Source organism: Petromyzon marinus, chromosome 62, assembly GCF_048934315.1.
Source record: "Petromyzon marinus isolate PM22_M1 ecotype Great Lakes invasive population chromosome 62, UKy_Petmar_22M1.pri1.0, whole genome shotgun sequence".
NCBI lineage: Eukaryota > Metazoa > Chordata > Hyperoartia > Petromyzontiformes > Petromyzontidae > Petromyzon > Petromyzon marinus.
Window position 1 is genome coordinate 10,356,739 of NC_133728.1, and position 24,191 is coordinate 10,380,929.

The 24,191-nt window shown below is 52.8% G+C and overlaps 1 protein-coding gene across 1 annotated transcript in view; it reads right to left on the minus strand.

Annotated features, from left to right (window-relative positions):
- Positions 1-959: 959 nt before the first annotated feature.
- LOC116955937 (E3 ubiquitin-protein ligase TRIM11-like) overlaps positions 960-24,191 on the minus strand; it is a 28,807-nt gene continuing 5,575 nt past the window's right edge. Inside the window, exons 2-7 of the mRNA XM_076053738.1 lie at positions 13,541-13,819; positions 12,094-12,189; positions 9,586-9,819; positions 8,586-8,608; positions 6,172-6,404; positions 960-4,836 (exon numbers count right to left, since the gene is read on the minus strand). Coding sequence (XP_075909853.1) covers positions 4,055-4,836; positions 6,172-6,404; positions 8,586-8,608; positions 9,586-9,819; positions 12,094-12,189; positions 13,541-13,819 — 1,647 coding nt within the window. The 3' untranslated portion in view covers positions 960-4,054. The remainder of the gene's footprint in view (positions 4,837-6,171; positions 6,405-8,585; positions 8,609-9,585; positions 9,820-12,093; positions 12,190-13,540; positions 13,820-24,191) is intronic.

Sequence of the window (24,191 nt, forward strand, 5' to 3'; positions counted from 1 at the left end):
AATACAATAAAATTATATTAAAACAAAAAACAATCACGAAGTTTGGATCACAACGCAAGCGATCTTCATCAGGTGTCAAGAACAAATCACGGAGGTAAATACAACAAAAAGATGAGAGACGAGAATTCAACAAACCTGAAAAAACATTATGTGAAGCACATCCAGTCAAGGCCAACAACACAGTTAGACACTTCCTGGCGGACCACGAATTTCAGACGAGTGTTAAATTTCGTGTTCAACCTTTGGATTGCACATACCAGCATAGATAGAATGAAAAATACGAGGTACACGGTCGGTAGAAATACATATACAAGTCCACCAAGAGGTAAGGAGGGAGGAAAGACAGACAGGGACGCAGAGAGAGAGAGGGGGGGGGGGCGGGAGGGATGAACAGAAGCTTAAATAAGAAATACGGTTGGAGGGGGGGAAGGGCCAGAGTGAGAGTGGCAGCTCAAACACGCACATCTTACACATGCAAAACGGCAGCTCAAAAAAGTACCACCTCTTGTAAATACAAAACGGCAGCTCAAAAAAGGGCACATCTTACACATAATTACAACGGTAACTTCCCTGTCGTGATTGTTTTTTGTTTGAAAATAATTTTACTGTATTTCTACATACGTGACTTTACCGAAAAAGCCAATGAGTAATTTTATGCAGTCACGAAAGCTTTAATACTTTATTGTCACACTTCTACGGGGAAGTTACCGTTGTAATTATGTGTAAGATGTGCCCTTTTTTGAGCTGCCGTTTTGTATTTACAAGAGGTGGTACTTTTTTGAGCTGCCGTTTTGTATTTACAAGGTGGTACTTTTTTGAGCTGCCGTTTTGTATCTGTAAGATGTGCGTGTTTTTTAGCTGCCGCTCTCGCTCTTGCCCCTCCCCCCCTCCAACCGTATTTCATATTTAAGTTTCTGTTCATCCCTCCACCCCCCCCCCCCCCCTCTCTCTCTCTGCGTCCCTGTCCGTCTTTCCTCCCTCCTTACCTCTTGGTGGACTTGTATATGTATTTCTACTGACCGTGTACCTCGTATTTTTCATTCTATCTATGCTGGTATGTGCAATCCAAAGATTGAACACGAAATTTAACACTCTTCTGAAATTCGTGGTCCGCCAGGAAGTGTCTGTGTTGTTGGCCTGACCGGATGTGCTTCACATAATGTATTTTCAGGTTTGTTGAATTCTCTTCTCTCATCTTTTTGTTGTATTTACCTCCGTGATTTGTTCTTGACACCTGATGAAGATCGCTTGCGTTGTGATCGAAACGTCGTGATTGTTTTTTGTTTTAATATAATTTTATTGTATTTCTACATACGTGACTTTGCCGAAAAAACCAATGAGTAATTTTATGCAGTCACGAAAGCTTTAATACTTGAGCCTCATCCTCCCCAGAGGCCGATCTTGACACCACCGCTGGTACCGGTCATCGGCAAGTCCACTTAACTCCACATCCTCCTGTACCGCCATCAGCTCCATCTCTTCTCCGGCCCCACACAAGCTGCTCTGGCATGCAGTGGCTGGGCATGCGGACTACAGACGTGCAGGCTCTTAAGACAGACGCACGCGGCGACAGTTTTGCTGCTGCATTCTGGTTGACTCTCCACGCCGGATTATCACAGTCGCAAAAGTAGCTACATATGTTGCGGGCCCCGCACTTTCAAGGGCCCTGCGCTAAATGCTTTCAAGCTATCAATTCCGATTCAGTGATTCTGCACTTGCTCTGTTACTATAGTACAATACCGCCTTCAACTTGTATGAACGACTGGGTGTTTAAGGTTAGCGATTTGTCGTATTATGTAGCTGTATAGCAAATGAAAAAATAGAATTACTTTACTATGCAAGTGTAGTGGAGTAAACGATACGCATAGGAATTGGCCACATACAGTACATACAGACATACAAGGAGAGTGGGTCACATGAGGTCGAACAGGTGGTCGAGTCACGGGTGGCGTAAACAACCCGAAGTAATTAAGGGAGTCGTGGCACGAGGGCTGTGATTGGTCGAGAGGCTGTTAGCGTTAAGTGGCGGAGTCTCGAAGTCTGACCGTTGGACAGGTGCGAGCTGGTGCGAAAATGCCAGCGAGCCACGTGGCAATTAATTAAGGCTAATTGGAAAGGGGATAAAACGCTAGGTGATTTGAACGGAGAGTTGGAGTTGTTGTTGGGCAGTTGTTGGCGAGAGGTGGAGAGATACGAAGAGGACAGCTGGCAATGTTAGGGAAGAATAGATTGAGAGCCGAACCCAAAAGACAGTAAATAGCGATAGGGAGAGTTAGCGTTAGCGGAGATAGATAGAGTCACTGTGTGTGCGGAGATAGATGGAGTCACTGTGTGTGAATAGATAGATAGAGTCACTGTGTGTGAATAGCTAGATAGAGTCACTGTGTGTGAATAGATTGATAGAGTCACTGTGTGTGCGGAGATAGATAGAGTCACTGTGTGTGAATAGACAGACAGGTCACTGTGTGTGCGGAGATAAGGGAAGTCACTGCGTGTGAAGAGATAGCGGCGACACTGTGTGTGAGGAGATAGAGGAAGAACCACTGTGTGTGGAAGAGGTTGCGCGGACGATGCTGAGGTGAATCGGAGTGTCCGAGTTGGCGGAGAGCGAAGAGGAGAATTATATATATAGTGTGTGTGTGTGAAATTATATAGTGTGTGTGTGTGAAATTATATAGTGTGTGTGTGTGAAATTATATAGTGTGTGTGTGTACGGAACGATGGAATAAAAGTGACGGTGGAAGACGGTTGTTGTCCGAGTGAATTCACGGCACTACACAAGTAAAAAAAAAATATTTCAACATTTATGTTTTTTTGGTATTTAGGGCCCCTTCATAACATTTGCTACAGGCCCCGCACTAACTTAATCCGGCACTGGTGACACGACCGCCGCCACGCTACAATAACCGGTGCCAAAACCGTGCCACGCGCGCCCTCCCATGGGGGCACAATGGGCTATTTAAACGGGGGGGGGGGCTGTGCAAGATCCGACTGTGGGCCCCCCTCCTTTCTCCCGACTCACTTTTTACTGAAATAGTTACGGATGGTTTTTAACCCCCGTATACTATAATATGTAGGCTATATTTATATATTAGTATTGGGTTTAGAAGTAGACAGTCTCGCAGTGCCAGTATTAATAAAATATGTAAAGGTAACAATACTCACAATTAAGTTATTGTGCATCTTGCGTTCATGCCAGTCCCATCGGTAGATCGCGCAACTCTATGCCGCTCTATTAATATCATAGCCAGGATGCGTTAACCACCGGGCTTGGTCCATAGTACGCCACAGCTAAATTTGAATGAATTTTTTAAGATAAAATTTCTTTGTATGTTTGTATTTGTGTTTATCTATTGATTTGGGCATTCCCTTGTGAACCGACTGGGCCCCCTTTGTATCGCATAACGCCACCACATACCACCCCCCCTGCCCATAGTTGCGCCCCTGCCCTCCCACATGGCCTTGTGGGAAGCCTCGGTACCGATGAAGTTATCGTAACGGGAAAGGGGTTAATTAGACAACAGAGAGAGTTCTTGTAAGGCGACACAGAGTCTCTTTGAGACGACACGGTCCTGATTGGACGACGGCAGTGTGTGTACGTACGTTGTGCTTCTTTCGCACCGTACGTAGCCAACCATGCAAATCGGAGATGCGGCGGAAGGACGACAAACTATACGCACACGAAGAGCATGCGTAACTATGCGTCAACAAGACCTCAGCAGTGGTTGTCAAGTCTCTAGCGATGATGTCAATGCAGCAGGACCACCCCCCACCGGGCGAAGGCCTCAACTCATCAAGCAGCCCCCATCTCTCGCGGTCCGGCGAAGGGCAACAATCCACCAAACGCCTACGTACGCGCCTGAACTGACCCCGCCACTCTGCGTCTACGTAAGTATGCTGAACTTATTTCGCGCCGTACGTAGCCAACCGTGCTAACCGGCGGTACTCCGTGTCCTCAGCAGACGTGCCAGCCCAGCGTGGGGGGGCTCGTTGACGACGGGGCCCAGGTCAGGCGAGGAGGAGGGGTGGGGGGGGGGGAGCTGGGTGACGATCGTCATTTGGATTCTCGGAGCGGCACGTAGAGCGTGAGGCAGGAGCCCACGTCCCACAGGCCGGCGGCAGCGTACATTCGGCCTTCGGGGCCCTCGCGGCCCTCGCGGTCCCCGGCCACGCGGAACGAGTGCAGCTCGGCGCCGCGCTCCGCGTCGTAGAACGCCAGCCGGGCGTCTGCCGGGTCCAACAGCACGCCCACGCGCCGCAGCCCCGACGTCGCCGCCGGCGCCGGAGCCGGCGCGGCGGCCGGCGGCGAGAGATCGGCCGCCCCTTTCCCCTTCCCGGCGCCGGCGCCGCGCTCCCACACGTGCGCTCGCAGGTCCCACGTCCCGCGGCAGCCGGCATCGGCCACGGCGAGCGCCGCCGCGTCGCCGGCCCGGCGCGCGTCCTCGGCCGGCGTCGCCGCCGCCGGCGGCGGGAGCAGCGTCTGCCGGTTGTCGTGCCAGGCCGAGAGCTCGCCCTCGGTGAGCGCCAGGCACCAGGAGAGCGCATTGGCGCCCAGGCAGACGTCGGCGCCGGCGCCCCGCCGCGGCGAGTCCCCGCGCGCGACCCCCACGCGCCAGTTCTGCGCGCCGTGGACGCCGACCTCCCAGTAGCTGGGGCCCTCGCGGCGCCCGGGGCCCGCCAGGGGCTCGCGGCTCAGCAGCTGGGGCCACACGTCGAAGGCCGAGGGTTGGGGCGAGGTGGCGTCGCGGCGCCCGCGCTGGGACACGCAGCGGCCGTCCGGCGACACGAGCAGCCGCGGGTGGGCGGTGTTTGAGTCGAAGGTCAGGGGGCAGCCGTCTGTGGGGTCGGGCGAAGGGGACAATCACGGGGGGGGAGGGGGGGGAGCAGCAAGAGGGGGATGGAATGGTGAGGGACGGCTTGGTGGCGATGTCGTGAAGTTTGCACAACCTCCTTGAACCGGACGTCCGCAGGCATCCCAAGCTAAATCCTGCCGAAGCCTGATTTGGTTGTTAGATTTATAAAAGAAAACTAATTTCTTTAGAACTGCTCGTTGCTGTGTTTAGTTTGTTGTCCTTCCCCCGCACCTCCGATTAGCACGGCTGGCTACGTACGGTGCTCAACATACACACGTACATACATAATTTAAACGTTCCATATACGAGTGAAGAACATTGGGGCAAGGCGCTCCTCCACACCCGTGGAGGGGAGCTTCACAGCAGAAGGCACGGGGCACTCGGTGTGTGTGCAGGAGCCAAGTGCACGGAACGCACAGAGGGGCACCGATCATTGCGAAGAAGGAAGCCCTCATGATGGCCAAGCGTATCAAGAGGAGTGGGGGGGGGGCGGGGGTAAACCTACGAGATCGTTTTGGTTGTCCACGTTTGAGAGCGGCTGCACATCGTAGGAATTCGCCAGCGAAGAGAGGGCCAGGACCACGGTGGCAGAGAGATGTTAACTAGCTCGCCTGGTATACAGGAGGTCATGGGTTCGATCCTGACCCAGAGGCCTGCTGTATATTTGTAGCTTGCATCTCTCTCTCTCTCGCTCTCTCTGTGGTCACGTGGACTTTTCTCCGAGTCCTCTGATTTTCCCATCCACATTCAGAATGGACAACGTGCGTTTAGAGTATTTGGCTGTATAACCTCTTACCACGGCAACTCTCTCTCCCACTTCAGCAAAACATTTTCTTGCTGTGGTTTTCCCACCTGATGATGATTGGATTGTGTTGCAATCGAAACGTCGTGATTTAATTTATTTTATTTTATACCCACGTGACCTTACCGAAAGAACCAAAGAGTATGGATCCCTGCAGTCACGAAAACTTCAAATCTAGATAGTATTTGGCTGCTTTAAATTTCCACACGTTGATAAGCCGCTTCACCGAGCTATCATCCGTGGCCAGGTCGCTTCTGAAATAGCTCTACAGCTCAGTGAGACTTATCTGGCAAGATACAAAAATAGTTTAAAACCAAAATGTTGAACAAAGCCAGATTAATGTTAAGGTGTCTACTTTTTAAACAATTTAGTTTGAGGACCGAACCAACAGGATTCCGGCAGCCGAGTTCCGGACGTGTTCACAATCCATCCAGGACTCGGGTAGAGGCACCAAACGGAACACCACAGCACATCCACCGGGGGAGTTGAAGACGACGATGATGCGTCGGGACTCACAACGACGCAGCATCCGCACGTCGAACACGGCGAGGACGCGCTGGGCGTGCGCGAGCAGCGAGTCGAGCAACCTGGCCCGCGCCGCGCCCGTCCTCAGCTCGCTCTCGAAGTGCTCCTCCGAGTCGCTGCAACCCCCCTCCTCCTCTTCCTCATCATCCTCATTCCCCGCCCCGGCCGCCGTTCCCGCACCGGGGCCCCCCACTGCCGCGTCGGGAGCCGCAGCTCCCAGCAGGCTGAGCACGGGGGGGGGGGGGGGGGGGGACATGAGAGGGGTGAGAGGGGGAGAGGAGGGAGAGGTAGGAGAGGGGCTAAGAGAGGGCGAGAGGGAGATGCTTGAGAGGGGAAGAGTCGGTGTGGAGGCGCCTCGTGCCATAATTCTATGGGGAAATGTCGCCGCATCGGCTTTTGCGGCTTTTGCCGTGTGGCACCCCGATGTGTTTCAATCATGATGATTTCAACTTCCTCATACATTTTATGTTACACACAACAACCAGTGACACTGTTGTACATCGTTGCAAGGCTGCAATTTAAAAAAAAAACGTCCACAGAAGCTACTGCCACTGTTTCCAGATGTAAGCTACGATGGGTTTTTTTTGCCTCTTGGCCATTAACAACCTCCAGGCAATAACTGGCACAGAATCTCATTTTGAATCATTCGAGCAGCATTCTTTTCATCAGCTGCATAATGCTGTGCGGAAGCTACCTTGTTCTGTCGCTCCACTTGAAGCTTCGTGGCGGCTAGGCCACAGCGATGCCCTCCCTTCTCTATGATTGCAAAACGTGGACTCCTCGAATGGAACATCTGCGCCGGTTAGAAACATTCAGGCTGGCCTGCCTACAGTCCATCATAAGTTTAACCAGCACGCTGGATTGTGTGAGCAGCTCACCGATCCTTAAACAATCTGGGCACAGTCCCATCGGTAAACTCCAGCAGGCAAGGCTGCATTGGCTGGGTCACGTAGCCCTCATATGCCCAGCCACCGCATCCCCAGCAGCTTCTGTATGGCCGGACAGAGGGGGCTCAACGGGTGTGGCAGATGGACCAATGCGGTACAGGAGGATGTAGAGCTGAGTGGACTTGCAGAAGACTGGTACCAGTGGTGTCAAGATCGGCTCCTATGAAGGAGGCTTCTGAAGGCAGCTACTGGGCAGCAGAGGGCAGATGAGCGACACTCACAACAACCAGTCGAGCGCCGGGTGGATAAAATACAGCAAGCTGGCACAGTGGGGAGCACAGGTGGTGCATCTAGCAGTCATCTCAGTCAACGCATGGCACCTGGATCTGTCTCGTGACCTGCCAGCGAGCCTTCACGAAAAGCGCACCTAGCCTGTCATTCACCTAGCCTGGCACAAGTGCCAGGCTAGGTGAATGACAGACGTTGTTGTCCACACACACGTACACACATTCTCAGGGTGAAGGAATGGACATGGTCTCTCGTACGGCTGCTGATGTAGATGCAGAGAGAACGACGACAACTTCACATTGAGGTGGTCAAGCCCAGACAACCGTGTCAGGAGTAGCGCAGTGGCGCATCGCTGTGATGTCTTCTTCTTCGTATTTGTGGATCGGTGCCTTGCGTGGTTCTACGTTGTATGGTTTGTTCTGAGGTAGCGATAGGAATTGGAGTGGTGACAGGGGAAGTCTCTTTCTTTCATACAGCTGATGCACAGAGGGCGACCACAATTTCACATTCAGGAGGTCAAGCGCAGATAACCCGCGCCGATAGGGGCAATAGCGGAGTCGTGCATCGTCATTATCACTGTGACGTCTCCTTCATATTTGTGGATCGGGCCATTGCTTCGTTACACGTTGTTCTGGATGACCGCAGTTGCACACTGCTGGAGTGAGTTTTTAATGTTCCATCTGCTGCTGCCATGGTTTTCGGGCAGTGGATGCAATCGTAACGAGATTTCAGTAACCTCCTGGGAATGTGTGTCCATGGGTATGTGTGCAGGTACTGTGGGTCTGTGTGTGTGTGTGTGAAACCAGAGCGGCGGCGCAGTGATTAGCGCACTGCGCTACAAACCCGGCTAACCGATTTCGAATCCCGCTCACGGCCAACACCAGTGACGACTGTCTGTACCGGTCCTGGGCCTCACTTGGGTCGACTCAGCCTCAAATGAGTACCTGGCGCGGTGTAAACATCGCCACTGGGGAGACAAAGGCGGTTGGGCGCTACTCGCTAACAGCGCCTGCCCCGACAGTCTGTCACAGGCTACACGGAGGATCTTGTCTTGTGCAGTTTGTCAGCAAGCGGCACGGGGGAGACTAAGGCGATCTTAACAGGTCGCTCGCCAACAGCACTTGCCCAAATATACGGGGGGGGGGGGGTCTTTGCCTCGGGTGCGTGTGGGGGGGGGGGTGCGTGTGGGGGGGGTGCGTGTGGGGGGGGGTGCATGGGGGGGGTATTCACCTCTTGTGAATGACGGCGGCCGCCTGTGGAACAACAACGCAGAGGGATTAGTAACGCTGCGTCTCACATTCCACCACACTCCCCTCTAAACACAGCTCTGTGTGTGCTGGAACACACCCGAGTGTTCGGTCAGACCTCGCTTAACGCATGACAGTGTTATAACGCGTTTTTGCTTTGAGGCGGTTCTTCCACGAGGGAACACTTTTCGCACAACACAGAACAAGCTCGCCATTATAACGCGTTAAACGAGCGCCCCTTATAACGCGAAACGAGCGCCCCTTCTAACGCATTAAACGAGCGCCCCTTATAACGCGAAACGAGCGCCCCTTCTAACGCATTAAACGAGCGCCCCTTCTAACGCATTAAACGAGCGCCCCTTATAACGTGGAACGAGTGCCCTTATAACGCGTTAAACGAGCGCCCCTTATAACGCGTTAAACGAGCGCCCCTTATAACGTTAAACGAGCGCCCCTTATAACGCGTTAAACGAGCGCCCCTTATAACGCGTTAAACGAGCGCCCCTTATAACGTTAAACGAGTGCCCTTATAACGCGTTAAACGAGCGCCCCTTATAACGCGTTAAACGAGCGCCCCTTATAACGCGTTAAACGAGCGCCCCTTATAACGTGGAACGAGCGCCCCTTATAACGCGGAACGAGCGCCCCTTATAACGTGGAACGAGCGCCCCTTATAACGCGGAACGAGCGCCCCTTATAACGTGGAACGAGCGCCCCTTATAACGTGGAACGAGCGCCCCTTATAACGTGGAACGAGCGCCCCTTATAACGCGGAACGAGCGCCCCTTATAACGTGGAACGAGCGCCCCTTATAACGTGGAACGAGCGCCCCTTATAACGTGGAACGAGCGCCCCTTATAACGTGGAACGAGCGCCCCTTATAACGCGTTAAACGACAACCACCTTCTACCTACCCCCCACCCCTCTCCTACCCCCCGCCCACCACACCCGACCCCACCACCGCCTCCCACCCCACCCCCCACCTTGAGCGTGGCGATGTCGCTGCCGAGCGCGAGCGTCGCGTGCGCCGCTGCGGCCGCGCGCCGCGCGCGCTGCAGGCGGCGCTGGGCGCGCGCCGCCCGCTCCGCGTTGCGCGCGAGCGCGAGCGCCTCGGCCCGCGCCGCGAGCGCGAGCGCCGCTCGCTCCTCGGCGTCCAGCGCGCGGCGCGCGGACTCGGCGCTCTGGGCGGCCGCGCCGCGCGCTTCGAGCACGCGGTCCTGCAGGTGGGGGAGGGGCGGGGTTGGGTGGGGGAGGGGCGGGGCGGGGTTGGGTGGGGGAGGGGCGGGGTTGGGGGAGGTTGGGTAGTGGAGGGGCGGGGTTGGGTAGAAGGGATTGGTGTGTGAGGGGGCGGGGTTTGGTGGTGGAAGGGGCGGGGTTGTGTGAGGGGGCGGGGTTTGGTGATGGAGGGGCGGGGTTGGGTGAGGGGGCGGGGTTTGGTGATGGAGGAGCGGGGTTGGGTGAGGGGGCGGGGTTTGGTGGTGGAGGGGCGGGGTTGGGTGAGGGGGCGGGGTTTGGTGGTGGAGGGGCGGGGTTTGGTGGTGGAAGGGCGGGGTTGGGAGGTTGGTTTGAGGGGGTTGGTTAGGGGGGGTGGAGCACAGGGGGAGGAGGGCACAAAATCTAAATATTTCTTGTTTCACAATACTGTACAATATTTAAACCACGAGGATGAATCCGATGAGCCATGAAGCTCATTTCCACAGATATCCAGTAACGGGGCACGGGGTCAGAACGTTACAACAACAACAACCAGAGAGAGCCTTCTTCGTGAGTCTCACCAGTGTTTGCCCAGACAACAGTACACATACTATCGAGGCATGTTGGCTTGCACTTTTTGCCACAAGTATGCGTGGTTAACGCAGACTCTGTGCCTCGCTAAAGGCGCCTCCTCTTTAATTGCCAGGAAGGGTAAAACCCATTCTCATGGTATTTTTTTATGCTTTGAAACTGGCAAAAAGATTCACCACGCCCGGCCGCCTTTGTCTCCCCAGTGGCGATGTTCACACACCACAGCAGTTACTCGTTTGAGGCTGAGTCGACCTAGGGGAGGCCCAGGACCGGTTAAAATAATCGTCACCGGTGGTGGCCGTGAGCGGGAACCGAACTCGGGTCGCCGGGTTTATAGCGCAGCGCGCTAACCACTACACTACAATGCGTTATGCTTCCACGTGCGCGGGTCACGTGACAGATTTGACGTCACAGATCACTTGCCGTGCAAAAAATAAATGCATTATTGAGCTCCCCCCCCACCAAAAAAACACAAAAGTGTATTTTTATAATTTTTGCATGGTGTACAGTCTGGAAAGTACCCACATGGAAAATTTCAAGTTTGTTGCATGTCGGGAAGTACGCTAAACATTTTGAACAGACACACAATCACAACTTTGCCTTTTTATATATATGGAGATGACGGCCTTGCCGCACAGGCTCTCAAGCTGCCACTAGGGGTCCCCCTTGGCTGAGTAAACCCTCCACTGCTCTCTCTGGGACGTTTCCCGAACTAAACGCAGGGCGCCAATATCACAAGAAGCGAGCACTTATTGTTACGATTACGACACCGGGGGTTTTCTCGTGCCTGGGAGCACGTGACAGGGACACGTGTGACCCAGGTTCAAGGCGTGCACGTTGAACTAATTTCGCACCGCACGTAGCACAACCGCGCCCAATCGGAGGTTGCGTGCGGCGCGAAAGAAGTTCCAACGTTTCATTCGAAGTGCGTTTTGTGTGCTCGGTTTGTTGTCCTTCACCCGCACCTCCGATTGGCCGGGGTTGGCCACGTGCGGTGCGAAAGAAGTTCAACATTCACACGCGACAAACAGTAAAATCGCCTTCTCCTGCACCAGCACGAAATGCCTCCTCATCTTCGACGGCCAAGAACGGGAAAGAGGCCGTCCATAAATGACGTCACGCGATTTTAGAGGATTTTTGACCCCCACCCCCTCTCCTCCGTCACACGACGTCATAAAAAGTCAGACCCCCCCTAAAATATGACGTCACAAAGCTCTGCCCTCCCCCCCCCCCAAAAAATAAAACATTCTTCAAATCGCTTTAAACTATTGTCATTGTAGTGCGTATTTAATGTGGCGCTGCACTCTGATGTTGTAGGAGAAAACAGTTATTAAAAACTTCAAATCTCGAATTTATTAAAAAGTATATTTAATTAAGTAGAACGTGTTGTCTATATTTATTTAAAGTTGCGCATTTTGATGTGACGTCACATTTCTCACCCCCCCCCCCGTCACACATCGTCACAAATGTCTGACCCCCCCCCCCCCCCCAGGTGCGTGACGTCATTTATGGACGACCCCAAAGGAGTTTCACAACCACCGAACCACAGAAACCACCTCCACAGAACCGGCTTGCAGGCCACGGTGCGACACTACCACCCCGCCTGGCAACTCCCTTGAGCTGCTTGAGCCCCCCACCTAATACCCCCCCCCAGTGCCCCCCCCAGTGCCCCCCCAGTGCCCCCCCCAGTGGCCTCACAGTGGTACCTGCATCGCTCGCGAAGAGTCGCTCAGCTGCGTGGAGACGGCGCTCAGGGTCCGCTCCCTCTGGGCCAGCCGCTCCAGCAACGCCGTCAGCTCCACCTGCACAGGGGAGGGGAGAGGGGGGGCAGGCGGGGGGGGCAGGCGAGGTGGGGGGGGGAGATGAGGGGGGGTGGAGAGCAGGCGAGGGGGAGGGAGGTGGTGTAGGCGAGGTGGGGGGAGCAGGCGAGAGGGGGGGGATCAGTATGACCTCGAACTCTGCGTTATGCAGCCACTAGAACGATAACAGCTTCTCGACTGACCTGAGATGCCACCTCCGATGGCTGTCTGTGGACGGGGCTCCCCCCACTCCCCTCTGCTAGCCGCCTCATTGCTCACGCGCAGTGGAACGGGGTGGGGGGCAGTTGATGATTTAATCGCGTACTCAGCCTCCTTCAGAATTAAGTTAATTCTGGGTCACATAGTGGAGGTTGTGATATCGTTTTATTTAAAATATATATTACCCTCCGCAACCACGCGAAAAACGTCGAATTAAATCAGGTTGTCAAGTGGGCAAAAACGCCCCGAACGATTTGGTTTATCAGCAAACAGGAAGGAATGATTAAAAATAATGTTTACATTTTTGTCTGACGTTTCGCTGCAGGTTACTTCCCGCACGACGCCGCGTGTTCACGAGACTCAACTCTCGCGGAACGTACACCATTGCCAACATGCCTTTCAACATTTCCAACATTCTTACGGTTATAATATCATAACAATTGCAATAAGAACGATGTCGGTCCAGGGGAGGCCCAGAAAGGGTACACACAATCGTCACTTGTGTGGGTGGCCGTGAGCGGGAATCAATAATTCATCGGATCGCCGGGTTCGCAGCGCAGCGCGCTAACCACTGCACCGCACGCTCCTCATAAGGAACAAAGACACAGACTGCCCACGTAGCCTTAACAGACTGTTGGGGCAAGTGCTGTTAGCGAGAAGCAGCGCCTATGAATACGAGGGGGTGGGTGGCCGTGTGCGTACGATGAACTTCCTCCACAACTTACGCAGCCAACCGTGCTAATCGGAGGCCAGCACTGTGCGCGCTCACCCACGCACGGCGCATGCACGGCACACACAGCACGACACACGACACACACAGCACGACACACGACACACACAGCACCACACACGGCACACACAGCACGACACACGACACAGGGCACGACACACAGCACGACACACGACACACACAGCACGACACACGACACACACAGCACCACACACGGCACGACACACAGCACACACAGCACACGACACACACAGCACACGGCACACGGCCCACGACACAGCACACGGCACGGCACACGACACACGACACACACAGCACGACACACGGCACCACACAGCACACGACACACAGCACGACACACGGCACAGCACACGGCACACGCGCGCGAGCGCTTCCGTCTCTCACCCGCACGTCGCCGCTGGCGCTCGCGATGTCCGCGTGCTCGTGGCCCGCGTGCTCGCGGCCCTCGCGCTCGCACGCGGCGCACACGCACGAGCGCGTGCGCGCGCAGTAGCGCCGCAGGGGCTGCCCGTGGCGCGCGCACGCCGCGTCGTGCAGGCGCGTGGCGGGCGACACGAGCGGGTGGTTGGCGAACGCCTCCCTCTCGCGGTGCGGCCGCTCGTGCGTGGCGCACAGCGAGATCTCGCACTTGAGGCACGTGCTCACGGCCTCCGCCTCGTCGCCCTGGGTGGAGGGGTTGGGGGGGGGAGAGAGACGTTCAACGTGGAGGTCACACGCGTGGGGAGGTCACACGCGTGGGGGGTCACACGCGTGGGGAGGTCACACGCGTAAGGAGGTCACACACGTAGGGAGGTCACACGCGTAGGGAGGTCACACACATAGGGAGGTCACACGCGTAGGGAGGTCACATGCGTAGGGAGGTCACACGCGTAGGGAGGTCACACACGTAGGGAGGTCACACGCGTAGGGAGGTCACACGCGTAGGGAGGTCACACGCGTAGGGAGGTCACATGCGTAGGGAGGTCACACACGTGGGGGGGGGGGTCACACGCGTGGGGAGGTCACACACGTAGGGAGGTCACACGCGTAGGGAGGTCACACACGTAGGGAGGTCACACGCGTAGGGAGGTCACATGCGTAGGGAGGTCACACGCGTAGGGAGGTCACATGCGTAGGGAGGTCACACACGTGGGGGGGGGTCACACACGTGGAGAGGTCACACGCGTAGGGAGGTCACATGGCGTCAATATCCATAATTGAACCAGGTGAGGCATCTAGAGGCCACGATAAGTCCTCCATGTGTGATCACGTGGTTGAACTTCATGCGGCAAATGTAACACCGGGGGTAGGGGGGCTCTATCGTCTGTCGCGGGGAGCGCTGCTTGTGTATGCGAGGGGAGTGCTTCTCTCTGCCCCGTCATGCCTTGAGCTATCCTCATGCTTCTTCCGAGATCACAACCGCGGTAATGGTGGATCGTCGTGTGTACAAGATTCCTCAACTTGCGTCGCCTCTCTTTGTTGGGTGCCACGGTGGCTATGAGATGTTAACGACCTCGCCTGGTTTACAGAAGGTCGTGGGTTCGATCACGACCCTGACGCCTGCTGCTGTATATTTGGAGTTTGCGTGTCTCTTCGCCCGTGGTTGCGTGGATGTCTCTCCGGGGTCCTCCGGTTTTTTCGTCCACATTTAGAATTAACGTCAGGCGTTGACAGGTATTTGGCTGCTATACATTTCCACGTGATGATGAGCCACTTCGTTGGGCCATCATTTGTGATCGCCAGGTCGCTTTTGAAAAATAAAGCTACATAGTTCAGTGGGGGCCTTACCTGGTGCCAATAAACAATCATTAAAATCTTGACTTAAAGCCTTTTGACGCCAAAAGGCGTCAAAAGGCGTCATCTGGTCGAGCACCAATTGGGTCGAGGCTCAAGAGAAAGCCGTCCCTTGGTGTGGACCAATCAGTTTCAAGGACAATGCATCATATATTATCATAGTATGTTTTTTGTTTGCATTTTGACTGCAGGTATTGTGGTTGATGCAGACATGAATCCTCGTAAAAAAAAGGTTTCAGGTTTGTTGCCAGAAAAAAGGGGAAAACCCCTATTAGCCTCCACGTTGTTCAACGCCTTCATTGATCGTTTCCTGGTCATTGCACAGCCATTTAGGTTGGTCAGCACATTAGCGAGGTTAATCATTTGTACGACTTTATAATTAGCAGCATGTCACCACACCGTGGTGGTTTACTGCAGACAAGATTGGTTTACTATGGATCTTGTAGTAGACCACTGTGAGAGATAGAGGCCGACCCAAATTCGGTATCGATTTCTGCGCCGAAAGTTGGCAAATGGCCTCTTTCGGCTTAGTTTCTGTTTCAGCCGAAGCCAAAAAGTTTACTTTCGGTTTACTTTTGGTTGCGGCAGAGAGTCAAGTTTTAACTTTCGGCCTGGTTTCGTTTTCGGCCGAAACGAGAAATTCAGTTTCTGGTCGGCCTCTATGTTGTGTTCACTTCAGTCTACACGCGTGTTGATGTGTTGTGTTCATGTCACTCTACACGCGTGTTGATGTGTTGTGTTCATGTCACTCTACACGCGTGTTGATATGTTGTGTTCGCGTCACTCTACACGCGTGTTGATGTGTTGTGTTGGCTTCAGTCAACACGCGTGTTGATGTGTTGTGTTCATGTCACTCTACACGCGTGTTGATGTGTTGTGTTCATGTCACTCTACACGTGTGTTGATGTGTTGTGTTGGCTTCACTCTACACGCGTGTTGATGTGTTGTGTTGGCTTCACTCTACACGCGTGTTCATGTGTTGTGTTCACTTCAGTCAACACGCGTGTTGATGTGTTGTGTTCACGTCACTCTACACGCGTGTTGATGTGTTGTGTTCACGTCACTCTACACGCGTGTTGATGTGTTGTGTTCGCTTCACTCTACACGCGTGTTGATGTGTTGTGTTCACGTCACTCTACACGCGTGTTGATGTGTTGTTTTCACGTCACTCTACACGCGTGTTGATGTGTTGTGTTGGCTTCAGTCTACACGCGTGTTGATGTGTTGTGTTCACGTCACTCTACACGCGTGTTGATGTGTTGTGTTCACTTCACTCTACACGCGTGTTGATGTGTTGTGTTGGCTTCAGTCTACACGCGTGTTGATGTGTTGTGTTCACGTCACTCTACACGCGTGTTGATGTGTTGTGTTGGCTTCAGTCTACACGCGTGTTGATGTGTTGTGTTCACGTCACTCTACACGCGTGTTGATGTGTTGTGTTCACTTCACTCTACACGCGTGTTGATGTGTTGTGTTCACGTCACTCTACACGCGTGTTGATGTGTTGTGTTCGCGTCACTCTACACGCGTGTTGATGTGTTGTGTTGGCTTCAGTCTACACGCGTGTTGATGTGTTGTGTTCACGTCACTCTACACGCGTGTTGATGTGTTGTGTTGGCTTCAGTCTACACGCGTGTTGATGTGTTGTGTTCACGTCACTCTACACGCGTGTTGATGTGTTGTGTTCACTTCACTCTACACGCGTGTTGATGTGTTGTGTTGGCTTCACTCTACACGCGTGTTGATGTGTTGTGTTCATGTCACTCTACACGCGTGTTGATGTGTTGTGTTGGCTTCACTCTACACGCGTGTTGATGTGTTGTGTTCATGTCACTCTACACGCGTGTTGATGTGTTGTGTTCATGTCACTATACACGCGTGTTGATGTGTTGTGTTCACTTCAGTCTACACGCGTGTTGATGTGTTGTGTTCATGTCACTCTACACGCGTGTTGATGTGTTGTGTTCATGTCACTCTACACGCGTGTTGATGTGTTGTGTTCATGTCACTCTACACGCGTGTTGATGTGTTGTGTTCATGTCACTCTACACGCGTGTTGATGTGTTGTGTTCACTTCAGTCTACACGCGTGTTGATGTGTTGTGTTCATGTCACTCTACACGCGTGTTGATGTGTTGTGTTCATGTCACTCTACACGCGTGTTGATGTGTTGTGTTCACTTCAGTCTACACGCGTGTTGATGTGTTGCGTTGGCTTCAGTCTTCACGCGTGTTGATGTGTTGTGTTCACGTCACTCTACACGCGTGTTGATGTGTTGTGTTGGCTTCAGTCTACACGCGTGTTGATGTGTTGTGTTCATGTCACTCTACACGCGTGTTGATGTGTTGTGTTGGCTTCAGTCAACACGCGTGTTGATGTGTTGTGTTCATGTCACTCTACACGCGTGTTGATGTGTTGTGTTGGCTTCAGTCAACACGCGTGTTGATGTGTTGTGTTCATGTCACTCTACACGCGTGTTGATGTGTTGTGTTGGCTTCAGTCTACACGCGTGTTGATGTGTTGTGTTCATGTCACTCTACACGCGTGTTGATGTGTTGTGTTCACTTCACTCTACACGCGTGTTGATGTGTTGTGTTCATGTCACTCTACACGCGTGTTGATGTGTTGCGTTCATGTCACTCTACACGCGTGTTGATGTGTTGTGTTCATGTCACTCTACACGCGTGTTGATGTGTTGTGTTCACTTCAGTCTACACGCGTGTTGATGTGTTGCGTTCATGTCACTCTACACGCGTGTTGATGTGTTGTGTTCACTTCACTCTACACGCGTGTTGATGTGTTGCGTTCGCTTCAGTCTACACGCGTGTTGATGTGTTGTGTTCATGTCACTCTACACGTGTGTTGATGTGTTGTGTTCACTTCACTCTACACGTGTGTTGATGTGTTGTGTTCGCGTCACTCTACATGCGTGTTGATGTGTTGTGTTGGCTTCAGTCTACACGCGTGTTGATGTGTTGTGTTCATGTCACTCTACACGCGTGTTGATGTGTTGTGTTGGCTTCAGTCAACACGCGTGTTGATGTGTTGTGTTCACTTCACTCTACACGCGTGTTGATGTGTTGTGTTCGCGTCACTCTACACGCGTGTTGATGTGTTGTGTTGGCTTCACTCTACACGCGTGTTGATGTGTTGTGTTCACTTCAGTCTACACGCGTGTTGATGTGTTGCGTTCACGTCACTCTACACGCGTGTTGATGTGTTGTGTTCACGTCACTCTACACGCGTGTTGATGTGTTGTGTTGGCTTCAGTCTACACGCGTGTTGATACCGAGATTCGAAGTCTGACAATTAGAGGCCGACCGAAATTCGGTTTCAGCGCCGAAAGTTATCACATGGCCTCTTTCGGCATCGTTTCTGTTTCGGCCGAAGCCATTGGCATCAAAGCTCCTGAGCATCATTCCTGTCATACAGAGAAGTCATCTGTGCGTGGAGCTGCGTGACACCGCGTTGAGAGTCAACGGAGCCCAAGGCCGCTCTCACGCACAGTCCGCTCCTGCTGCTGCCTCTCTGAGCCGTTCGTGCCACGCATACCGCGGGTTAACCCCGCATCGTACCGCGGGTTAACCCCGCATCGTACCGCGGGTTAACCCCGCATCGTACCGCGGGTTAACCCCGCATCGTACCGCGGGTTAACCCCGCATCGTACCGCGGGAAGCCCCGCATCATAGCGTCAATGAGGGGCCTCAATATTCGCTGCCGATGTTACGTATTGGTCGCGAGCCGGAATCAAACTCGGGTCGCCAGGGTCTTCGCGCGGTGTAAGTGCCAGGGCGAGCCACCTCCAGCCCGCAACTATAAACCAAGACAAAGATCCCCCATACTTCGATTTAAAGCTTTCGTGACTGCAAGGATTCATCTTCTTTGGTTATTTCGGTAAAGTCACGTAGAATGAGAATAAAATAATAAATTGATAAAATAAAATAACACAATAATATTCTCACGACGTTTCGGCCACAACACAAGCGGCCTTCATCAGGTGAAGGGACGAGACTGTCAGTTGTGGTCGAAACGTCGTGAGAATATTATTGTGTTATTGTATTTTATCAATTTATTATTTTATTCTCATTCTACGTGACTTTACCGAAAGAACCAAAGAAGACCCCCCATACTGTCGGGGCAAGTGCTGTTAGCGAGCAGCACCACCTATGAAGGCCGGCACGGTGGCACACGAAGGGGGTGGGTGCCCTGCACCGCGCCCGGCCGTCTCTGTCTCCCCCGGTGGCGATGTTTTCACATCGCATCACGTACTCGTCTAAGGCTGAGTCGACCTAGGGGCAGGCCGTGGACCGGTTCGGACAATCGTCGCTGGTGTTGCCCGTGAGCTGGAATCGAACCCGGGTGTCGCCAGGCTCGTGGCTGCAGGGTGGCGCTAACCGCTCCGCCACACGGCTGCACGTGGCCGTGCGAGGGAGATGAGTTGATGCGACCAGGTCAGCTCGGTGGCAGGTCAACAAGGCGGGCGACTGTTTGACCTGGCCGCGTGCTGTGCTGCTGGGCTGGGCTACAGTCACAGCAGAGCGGTTGTCATGACTACAGCCGCGCGCGCGCGCACGCACGCGGGCACCGGGGGCCGTACATAAATGACGTCACGCGATTTTGGACGATTTTTGACCCCCCCCACCTAGTCCCACAGTGTCACAAAAAGTCAGAACCCCCCCTTAGATATGACGTCACAAAGCTCTGCCCCCCCCATCCCCCCCCCCCAAAAAACATATTTCCATTTTAAAAATAAAACATGCTTCAAATCGCTTTAAACTATTGTCACATTGTAGTTGCGTATTTAATGCGGCGCTGCACTCTGATGTTGTAGGAGAAAACATTTATAAAAAAAAGTCTATTTAATGAAGTAGAACGTGTTGCCTATATTTATTTAAAGTTGCGCATTTTGATGTGACGTCACATTTCTCAAACCCCCCTCCCCCTCGTCACACATCGTCACAAATGTCTGACCCCCCCCCCCTCCCCAGGTGCGTGACGTCATTTATGGACAGCCCCACACGCAGACACACACACACACCGCACCAGTTCCTAATTTCAGGCCGAGTCGAGCTAGGCGGAGGACGCCAACGACCGATTTAGACATTCGCTGTCAACCGATTGATTGTTGGACGTGAGCGGGGGAATTGAATTCGATCTTTTTTCCCGAGTTGGTAGCGCGCTGCTGCGCTAACCACTGCGCCACCGCTCCCCTAGCCGGCGCTTTGCACAATGGATGCGCGCGTGTCGAACAATGCAGCTCAATGTCCTGCCGGTCTTGTTTGTCAGCATTTTACGCGCACGTGACGTCGTTCGCGAACACCGACGCTGTCAGAGTGAAATGTGTTGACAATTGTCGTCGTGAATCTGCGGCCACTCGAAGCTAATAATTCATTATCTCCCACTCGCTCACTCGCTCGTTCGCTCACCCACTCGTTCGACTCGCCCACCCACCCGCTCAGTCATCCACTCACGGACCCACTGAACCCAGCGGACGGTGCGTCATTGTATATTTAGTGGTTGAATACACCCGTAGCATTAACTGGGACGGCCGTGAAATCTCGAACCGCGAGCGCTTTGGTAATGTCACGGGCTCCAGTGGGAAATTGACTCCCGTTTCTAGAGTGGGCAGGTGTGCGTTTGTGTATGCGTGTGTTGGTCGTGGGCCTCCCCTAGGTCGGCTCAACGTCAAAATTAGTACCTGGCGCCGTGTGTAAACATCACCACTGGGGAGACAAAGACGGCGTGGCGCTGGCCACCCACCCCCTGGTGTGCCGTGCCGGCCTTCATAGGTGCTCGCTAAGAGCACTTGCCCCAACAGTCTGTTACAGGCTACAGGGGGGATCTTTATGTTTCTGTTGACCCTTGAACCCAGAATAAACCCAGGACTTTACGCAAATACAGCCCAGATAACTCGAGCCACGCCAAGCTGGCTCAGAGTCCACTCTGTTCACGAACAACCGATGGTGAAGGTGGCGGGTGGACAAAATAACACCGTGGCCTGCCGCCTTTATCTCTCCCCAACGCTCATGTTTTTATTTCATATTTACACAGACCGTGCCAGGTACGGTACTCATTTAAGGACTGAGTCGACCTAAGGGAGGCACGTGACCTGTTCAGACACTGCCGTTCGCGTATTGGTTGCAAGCAGTGCCGGACTAAGCTCGTGCAGGGCCTGTAGCATATGCTATAAAGGGGCCCTAAATAATAAAAACACGTAAATATTAAAACGCATACCTTTTTTTTACATGCATAGTATAAAGTAATTGTATTTTTTCAGTTGCTACAAAGCCAGAAAAAATACGACAAATCGCTAACCTTAAACACCCAGTCGTCCATAAAAGTCGAAGGCGTTATAGTACTATAGCATTAGAGCGAGTGCAGAATCACTGAACCGGAATTGATAGCTTGGAAGCATTTGAAAGTGCGGGGCCCGTAGCTACTACTACTACATGTGTAGCTACTTGTGCGACTACGATAATCCGGCACTGGGTTGTGAGCGGGCGAATTGAACTCGGGTCACCCGTGTCTGGAGCGCAGTGTCGCTAACCAATGCGCCACTGCTCGATGTGAACAACACGTGGACCCGCATGACACAACTAGGCACACGCCACGATGGGTAAAAGTGCAACCAAATTTCACACATCACTGGAGTACGCCATTACTTTTTGTAAATGCGTATGGTGCGTGCGTATGTATAGGTACGTTGAACGTCTGTCGGACCGTACGCAGTCAACCGCGATAATCTGAGGTGCAGGGGAAGGACAACACACTAAACACAACAAGCAGTTATATAGACGTAGATTGTCAATTTACTGTAGTGGTGTAGTGTATGGTAGGGTAGTGTATAGTGTAGTCTATAGTAGGGTAGTGTATAGTGTAGTGGATAGTATTGTATAGTAGTGTAGTGTATGTATGTTGAACTTATTTCGCACCGTACGTAGCCAGCCGTGATAATTGTAGGTGCGGGGTGAAGAACAACATACTATGGGTCTCTGTGTGAGTCTATGGGTCTCTGTGTGAGTCTATGGATCTCTGTGTGAGTCTATGGGTCTCTGTGTGAGCCTGTGTTTATCTGTGTGAGTCTATGAGTATCTGTGTGAGTCTATGGGTCTCTGTGTGAGTCTATGGGTATCTGTGTGAGTCTATGGGTCTCTGTGTGAGTCTATGGGTCTCTGTGTGAGTCTATGGGTCTCTGTGTGAGTCTATGGGTCTCTGCGTGAGTCTGTGGGTCTCTGTGTGAGTCTATGATTCTCTGTGTGAGTCTATGGGTATCTGTGTGAGTCTATGGGTCTCTGTGTGAGTCTATGAGTCTCTGTGTGAGTCTATGGGTCTCTGTGTGAGTCTATGGGTCTCTGTGTGAGTCTATGGGTCTCTGTGTGAGTCTATGGGTCTCTGTGTGAGTCTATGGGTCTCTGTGTGAGTCTATGGGTCACTGTGTGAGTCTATAAGTCTATGTGTGAGTCTATGGGTCTCTGTGTGAGTCTATGGGTCTCTGTGTGAGTCTATGGGTCTCTGTGTGAGTCCATGCGTCTCTCTGTGAGTCTATGAGTCTCTGTGTAAGTCTATGGGTCTCTGTGTGAGTCTATGGGTCTCTGTGTGAGTCTATGGGTCTCTGTGTGAGTCTATGGGTCTCTGTGTGAGTCTATGGGTCTCTGTGTGAGTCCATGCGTCTCTCTGTGAGTCTATGAGTCTCTATGTGAGTCTATGGGTATCTGTGTGAGTCTATGAGTCTCTACGTGAGCCTATGGGTCTCTGTATGAGTCTATGGGTATCTGTGTGAGTCTGTGTTTATCTGTGTGAGTCTATGGCTCTGTGAGTCTATGCATCTCTGTATGAGTCTTTGAGTCTCTGTGTGAGTCTATGCGTCTCTGTGTGAGTCTATGGGTATCTGTGTGAGTCTATGGGTCTCTGTGTGAGTCCATGCGTCTCTCTGTGAGTCTGAGTCTCTGTGTGAGTCTATGGGTATCTGTGTGAGTCTATGGCTCTCTATGTGAGTCTATGAGTATCTGTGTGAGTCTGTGTTTATCTGTGTGAGTCTATGGCTCTGTGAGTCTATGCGTCTCTGTGTGAGTCTATGGCTCTCTGTGTGAGTTCAGGGGTCTCTGTGTGAGTCTATGGGTCTCTGTGTGAGTCTATGTGTCTCTGTGTGAGTCTATGGGTCTCTGTGTGAGGATATATGTTTGTGTATATGTTAAACTTCTTTCACACCGTACGTAGCCAACCGTGCTAATCGAAGGTGTGGTGGTTGGGGGGTAAGAACAACAAACTCAAACTAAACACAGGCCCAAAACGTTCCCAAAACGTCAATCGTCCGTCAGAGTCGTAGCAGACACGTCTGTTGAAGGGAGCGAGGTTATTTATTGTAAGAGCCTGGGGTGGTGGAGGGGGGTAGAACCGCGGTGATGACTCAAGGAGGGAATTCCAGAGCAGAGGCAGTACCAGGGACAATTCAGTAAGGAGAAGTGAGCTGACCGGCAGTTTTGGTGAAGTGAATGGGCGAGTGTGGTGAGTGTGTGAGTCACGGTGGTGAGTGAGTGTGGTGAGTGAGTGATTTGTTGAGACCTGGAGTGTTGGTGAGTGAATGGGTGAGTGTGGTGAGTGAGTCAGGGTGGTGAGTGAGTGAGTGTGGTGAGTGTGGTGAGTGATTGAGTGTGGTGAGTGAGTGGGTGAGTCAGGTTGGTGAGTGGGTGATTTATTGTGATCTGCAGTGCAGTGAGCGAATGGGTGAGTGTGGTGAGTGATTGAGTGTGGTGAGTGAGTTGTTGTAACCTGCAGTGTGGTTAGTGAATGGGTAAATGTGGTGAGTGTGTGAGTCAGGGTAGTGAGTTAATGGGTGAGTCAGGGTGGTGAGTGTGTGAGTGAGTTGTCGTGACCTGCAGTGTTGTATATGAGTGAGTGGGTGGGTGAGTGAGTGATTGTGTGGGTGAGTGAGTGAGTGGGTGAGTGAGTGGGTGAGTGAGTGAGAGGGTGAGTGAGTGAGTGAGTGGATGAGTGAATGGGTTGTTGTGACCTGCAGTGTGGTGTGTGAGTGAGTGGATGGGTGAGTGATTATGTGGGTGAGTGGGTGAGTGAGTAGGTGGGTAAGTGAGGGAGTGGGTTGTTGTGACCTGCAGTGTGGTGTGTGAGTGGATGGGTGAGTGATTATGTGGGTGAGTGGGTGAGTGAGTAGGTGGGTAAGTGAGGGAGTGGGTTGTTGTGACCTGCAGTGCGCTGGTGGTGGTGGTGGTGGATGAGATGAAACGGCGTCTGGTTGACCAAGTCCT